This window comes from Aspergillus lucknowensis (genome assembly GCF_044049455.1).
Source record: "Aspergillus lucknowensis strain CBS 449.75 chromosome Unknown BJX67scaffold_55, whole genome shotgun sequence".
NCBI classification, from domain to species: Eukaryota; Fungi; Ascomycota; class Eurotiomycetes; order Eurotiales; family Aspergillaceae; genus Aspergillus; species Aspergillus lucknowensis.
This window is the reverse complement of record NW_027263599.1, coordinates 176176-182414: the sequence shown is the minus strand read 5'-3', so window position 1 is coordinate 182414 and position 6239 is coordinate 176176. Positions and strand designations below refer to the sequence as shown.

General features: G+C 47.8%; 3 protein-coding genes across 3 annotated transcripts; 1 reads left to right on the top strand and 2 right to left on the bottom strand.

Annotated features, from left to right (window-relative positions):
• Nucleotides 1–273: 273 nt before the first annotated feature.
• BJX67DRAFT_384957 (FAD-dependent oxidoreductase) lies at nt 274–716 on the top strand (the record flags this gene model as incomplete). Its single annotated transcript, XM_071033763.1, has 2 exons — nt 274–433; nt 484–716. The coding sequence occupies 2 exons, from the start codon at nt 274–276 to the stop codon at nt 714–716; spliced, it is 393 nt and encodes a 130-aa protein (XP_070882195.1).
• A 98-nt stretch (nt 717–814) lies between these two features.
• Nucleotides 815–2046, bottom strand: BJX67DRAFT_266858 (ribonuclease H-like domain-containing protein). Its single transcript, XM_071026447.1, has one exon. It carries the CDS (start codon nt 1881–1883, stop codon nt 993–995), a length of 891 nt encoding a protein of 296 aa, XP_070882194.1. The 5' UTR covers nt 1884–2046; the 3' UTR covers nt 815–992.
• Nucleotides 2047–2706: 660 nt separating this feature from the next.
• On the bottom strand, nt 2707–3871 carry BJX67DRAFT_266838 (SDR family oxidoreductase). The gene is made up of 2 exons (XM_071026446.1): nt 3406–3871; nt 2707–3337 (listed from the first exon to the last, which is right to left on the bottom strand). The coding sequence occupies exons 1-2, from the start codon at nt 3699–3701 to the stop codon at nt 2767–2769; spliced, it is 867 nt and encodes a 288-aa protein (XP_070882193.1). The 5' UTR covers nt 3702–3871; the 3' UTR covers nt 2707–2766.
• Nucleotides 3872–6239: the final 2368 nt, after the last annotated feature.

The following is a 6239-nucleotide window of genomic DNA, read 5'->3' as shown; positions in this document are numbered from 1 at the left end:
GGCAAGGCCTGCTTCCGGTGGCTTCTCCCCACAAGCGAGATTCGAGCCCTTAACATAGCTACGGATATCCAGCCAGGACGATATATAGAGTGGACCTCGGGGAAAAACAAGGCTGCTGGTGTATCTGTGTTCAAACAATGAGGTCCTCAAATTGTGCGCTTTTATACGCACGGCACAGGTTCATGCTGCAGGAGATGGCATCTACCCTTGACAACATGAAAAAGGTACAACTAACACAGAACCGGCTGAAAAGCAAGCAGCAGAGAAGTCGTGATGAGAGAATTTAGCGAAAATATCCGTACTGTCCAGAGCCTTGTCAAGAGCACCAACAAAGATTTGAAGGCCTGGCAGTTATATAATATGGACCATCTACCGCGCTGGGTTAGTAGACATGCCGCTTTGATCGGAGATGCAGCACATCCATTCCAACCTTGTAAGTTCTTGTCCATACCTGGTCAATTATTATATGTATTAACGAGACAGTCCTCGGGCAAGGAGGCGCAATGGCCATCAAGGACGGCGGTTCACTTGCGGCATTCTTGCCCCTCGGTACAGCTCCTGGCGAGATACCAGGTCGGTTAGAATTGTATGAAAAGGCACGTTGGTCGAAGGTTGAAATGTCCCTGAAGTACACTCGGATAAACGCAGGAGATGAAGACGGCTCGTCGGAGCGTCGTGTGACTGGTGAGCTGAAACACAGGATGCGTGAGAAATAATGACTAACTAGGTATACCAAAGGAGATGGTTGGGTTCATGGGGGCCGTGTTTCCGCATAATGAATTGGTGCATTCGCAGTCCATACAAGAAGACAGCCGTGAATAGTATGATGCACTTAAACCAAGATACCAGGAATATCGAAGTACTCCTGTCGTTCAAGTTCAGCAGCTGACCTTTCTTTTTCCTAACCACATCAGAGTAATAATGCATAATGCATGCAAATAATGCAGTTTCGGAACCTGCTCTGCAAGTGCAACACCTGTAAAAATATATGTTCAGACCAGAAGCCCTATCACATTCTCGTATTCCTCGGTCTCATCGCGCGCTGCTGCAAGCCTAGCGTAACGGTCCGCCTCTGTATTCCACTCTCTGGGGATACGCCAGAATTTGACATCCATTCGCCAACGATCGTGTTCCTTAATTGCGTCAAGTAAAGCTTCCCATAGATCTCGATTCTTGACAATTGCACCCGTGCTCGTCTTCCAGTCTCTCCGTAACCATCCCCGTATCCATGAAGTCGCACCCTCCACAACGTACTCGGAATCCGTCGCAATGATCAGAGTGCTGCAACCTTCACCCGACCAAGCTCGGAATCGTAATGCGGAAATGACCGCGCGTAGCTCTGCCCGGTTGCTTGTTTGCTGGTGCATTTCACCAGTCGGTCCCTTATTTTCAAGGCGAAAATCCGTGTGGCCAACTACGCGGGGATCTTCGGTTGAAGGCCTGAAGACAAAACTACAGCCCGCCCTGGGATTCGCTTGGCCATTGTTGAGACAGGCACCGTCAGTGAAGATAAGGAATTGCTTAGGGTCAGAGGCATGAATGAATCGGAGCACGGGTGGTGAAGATTCAGTGCTCCACCCCGCAGGGAACAGCGTCTGCGGGGAATCCCCGTCACGGGGAGGTTTATACTTGCCGGGAATGACGGGTTCCGTGTTGACTGAATATGGGGATGGAGCGAAGCGGAAGCGGAGGGTGTTTGGAAATTCCCCGATATCATCGTCACTATCGTCTATATCGTTGTCGTCGTCAGGCTCATCGTAAATATCGTCCTCGTCCATGAAGCTGTAATCGACGGTGCAGATACCACAGATCTTCAGGTGATGATCTTTGCACACCAACCCACCATTAGGGAGCTCGACAGGGCTGTCTGGGCGAAACGGCATGATGGCGTTGAGGGTTGATGATAGTTGTTTATTGCGCAGAATCAATATGCTATAAAAGTGTTGCTGACTCGTGCACGCTAGTCTGTTTGCGTTCTGGGGTCTTGGGTTCTCAATAACGCGAGCCTTGATAAAAGAAGGTGTACCAGGGGGCCCAGTGTCAGCGTTCTTCCACGGGAGGTTGCATGCTCGGCGCTCGTTGGACCGGGTTATTGTGGATCCGAAATGACTGTTGACTGCTCGGGTGGGTCGCCAACTCTCAGCTGGCTTCACTGCAGAGTGCCTAGCGCTTCCTTGGGAGTCCATCTTGCGCCATTGAGTTTATCGTAAATTATCGTATTTTCCGCGAGAAAGCCCTAGGACGGGAACTAGAAGACGGGAAATCTGGCGATCTGGCTTAATGCCTCCCGACTCCCTGATGCTCCCTTTCTTCTTTTTCCCCGTAATTATCGTCTTAGTCCACTTCTGATACCACGAAAGCCATACTAATTCCACAGAAGGCTAAATTATCTTTCTCTCTTCTACTTTTTATTGGGCATGTACTCACAATTGGCACTGCCTAGGTTGGGAACTTCGGATGACAGACCTCCAGCACCTCTAGAGTACATAGATTTGAACAATGACCTGTATAGTGATATTTCGATATCAACATCACCGAGTATTAGGCTTAATACCATAGCTCTGGCAAATCTTTCCCTTAAAAACCATGATTTATACGAGCTAGTTAAATACCGTAACTCAGATTCGGATGCAGCTACATGCAGTATAGCTAGGACTATGAGCTATGTCTTCCGAAGCCGCATATAAGAACTATATCTCATTGTTTGCTCTTTCCAAATATACTATCATACTGCAGTGCTTTATTTCTATAGTTCGCTTGATTCGGTCAAAGAAGCGTACTATCAGACTCCTCCAACGCTTTTGCAATTTCTAGATCAGCTTTCACCCTCGCAACTTTATCCTCAACCACCCGGACAGCATCAGCTCCGATCGGAATTCGGAACAATTTCTGTCCGCGCAGCTTTCCGCCCTTCAGGATGATCTCGAAAAGATGCTCGACGCCTTTAGCAGGATCACCAGGCTGCTTTTGGCCCGCCCGCTTAATGCCGTCGAACGTCAATTCTGCGAAGCTCCCTTCGTATCCGGCAACAACGCCTTTCGATGGTTGATTGAACACATTGTGGTCTAAAAAATTCGTCCGGAACGCCCCAAATTCCGGAACCAGGACTGAAATCCCGAATTCTTCCACCTCTTTTGAGAGGGACTCCGACCAAGCTTCGAGTCCAAACTTGCTGATAGCATAGACACCATTGGCTGCATCACCACGAATACCAACGTAGCTGCTCACATTCACAATCATCCCACCTCTCCTAGCTCGCATGCTTGGCAGAGCTGCCTGCGCAATATATAGAGGACCAAAGGTATTGGTCTTCATCTGCTTCATGAGATCGGCTTCCCTATACGTGAAATGATTTTAGTAACGGAGCAAATGCGGAGCCTGAGGAGGGTATGGGGGAATATTTACGTAAAGCGCTCAAGAGGGCCAAGGGCTCCGTAACCAGCATTATTCACGAGGATATCAATATGACCATAGATAGAGATGGCCTCCTGTATCTTTGTGGTGATATATTGCTGTGTACCAGCAACATCCAACTCTATAACAGTCATGCCTCTATCTCGCAAAGGTTCTATAACCGAAGACGATCTTTGTTTGTCGCGGCAGGTACCAATGACACGGTGACCCTCGCTCAACGCACGACGAGCCAGGATCTCACCAAGACCTCCAGAGGCACCCGTAATGAACCAAACAGGGGCTGACATATTGAGACTTGATGCTGGGGTCAGAGAATGAAGGATGCGCGACCGATAATGTATACAAAGAAACAGTTATTCCAGTGAAGGGACAAGGGGCTAATATAAGTAACCGCGGAATAGTGATTTTCAATATAATGTTGTTTGGTGTTAGAGTTTCATGTCAGCCAGAAAAGCCGTTGTTGCCGATATTCCCGCTTTCTCGATGTCAGCCTCCCCACAATACCGTGACCAGCCTTTGTAGAATACTGGTGACGAATCAAAATCGAAGTATGAAAGTTAAAATCATTGCAACAACCAGCTCCTCCGCACCTATATTCGCTGGGCGAAAATGATACAGCGCAGGTGGCACCGTTAATGCTGACCTGGCTTGCATAAAAAGTTCCTTGACAAAAGGCAGTATTGCTCCTACTAAAATACCTGTAGACAGAGCTATACAGATATCTTGCTCTTCAGGAATCTTTAAAGTATCAAGTCCGCGAAACGCCTTTATAAGCTATCTTTTCCAGCATGGGGAAATTCTCTAAATTCTCTTAATGCTTCAAAAAACATACAACAGCCTGGGATTCGCATGTGGTCACCCACCATACTACTAACCAGCCGGCGTGTGATTTAAGTACGGCTGAGCGGACGGGAAGCCCTGTTTTCCACACCCTATGGTCGTATGTACTAGACCCTTTAAGTTTTAGACCTATGTAGGTAAATAGCAGCCAAAAGCAAGCACCGCGTTTGCGCAAGTCAAGGTGATGGAAGGAGTGCGGGGTTGAAGGAGGTGGACATGTTGAAGTGAAAAAATATGCTTCCAACTTACATCTCCACCTTCATACCATTGTCTCCTAGTGTCGAAGAGGAATATCCTGATAGGTTGTCGGCTCTGGTGAGTGTTTACTTCCAAAAAAAATGCCTATAGACCAAAAACAGAGGATTCTAACCCCAATGGGCCAAACGTTCGAAACATAGAAATATCCGGAGCCCGATGTGTCAGGAATGGCAAAGTAAACGTGTCGAGTCCTACCTTAAGGGGGTGTGTTTAATAGGGTTCTGAGCGATTTCGAAGAATAGCAGTCTATGATGTTATTTTTATACCTTCACATATAATCTCTGTATTTCAAAAATTTTCTTTTTCTTCTATTCTATCTATACCTAGTTAAGCTAGAATATTATATACTCGGAGAATATAGCAAGCATGTCTTTACGGAGAAGTGTGTACTGTCGCGAAAAGTCCCGGGCTGACGAGGAAAGAGACGCCCAACCAACCACAAAGAAAGACAAGGAACCCCATGAAAGTGAAAGTGTACGCAGAGCTTACTCCCTCAATTCACTTCCTATTCCTCGCAAGTCTGAATTCCACCAATTCTATCCCCAGAGGAGCAGAAGTGAGAAGCAAACGAAGGAGAGTCAACTCAACCTCAAGCGAGCAGCAAGCAGCGATGTTGAAGTGCCGGGCCTCCGGCCGACAAAGCTCCTGATCACATCAAAGGATCACAAAATCCAACACTGGCTTTTATCCTCGCAAATTACCTTCAGCTCCCACGATCCACACCTCGCTATGCAGAGTACCGCGCCCGGCCTAAGCCCATCAAGTTGGTATCGACACGCGAGGAGCAAGAGCAGCCGGATACAACATCCACCACCCGCAAGCCCAACCTCGGATACGAGTTCCAAAGCAGCGATTGACCTATAACAGCAAGGACTGCTTCGAATTTCTGATAAAGAACGGGTGCCCATCGAAGCCAGGAGGTACTGGGCCTCGCGAGGCCTGCAAGACAACGAGTCAGGGGCTGCTTGCGGGGGGGCTGGACTGGCAAGACACCGATGGACACAGCTTCATCACCTCCTGATCTCGCATCTCCGCGGCGTAGTATAGTGGTATCCAGCCATCCTTATCATTGATATTAGGACCAGCATCCTTGTTGAGCAGCAGCTTTATTATCTTCTACTTTGTCAGACAGCCGCGTTTTAATTTTCTGGTACCTGTTGATTGCGGCAAAGTGTGACATCCTCATTGACAATATTAGTATTTGCGCCTTTTCCGGGCGGGCGACCTCACTACTTCCAGACGCTTGTTCCCCTCGATGTAACGTAGTGGTATTATATTGGAGTCATTCTGAACCCTGTAATCGGCACCCTTATCAAGGAGTAGCTTCACTACCTCTTGATGCCCGTTCTTCGTGGCGTAGTGTAGCGGTGTCTTGCTATCCAGAGTACTGATATTAGGATCAGCATTTCTATCAAGCAGTAGCTTTACTACCTCTTGATGCCCATTTATCGCGGCCCCGTGCAGCAGTGTCCAGCCATTCTTATTGATATTGGGATCAGCACCTTTGTCAAGCAGCAACTTGACTATCTCCTGATACCCATTGCGCGCGGCATCATGTAGCGCTGTCCAGCCATCACTATTGATATTAGGATTAGCACCTTTGTCAAGCAGCAACTTGACTATCTCCTGATATCTATAGATTATAGCGAAGTGTAGTGGTGTCAAGCCATCCTTACTGATATCAGGATTAGCCCTTTTGTCAAGCAGCAACTTGACTATCTCCTGAT

Bases quoted from the DNA above. Each gene is read 5' to 3' on its own strand.
- BJX67DRAFT_266838 (XM_071026446.1), bottom strand. From the start codon at position 3,701: ATGTCAGCCCCTGTTTGGTTCATTACGGGTGCCTCTGGAGGTCTTGGT. The intron at 3,338-3,405 runs GTAAATATTCCC...TTTCACGTATAG, and splicing joins GGCCCTCTTGAGCGCTTTAC to GGAAGCCGATCTCATGAAGC.
- BJX67DRAFT_266858 (XM_071026447.1), bottom strand. From the start codon at position 1,883: ATGCCGTTTCGCCCAGACAGCCCTGTCGAGCTCCCTAATGGTGGGTTG.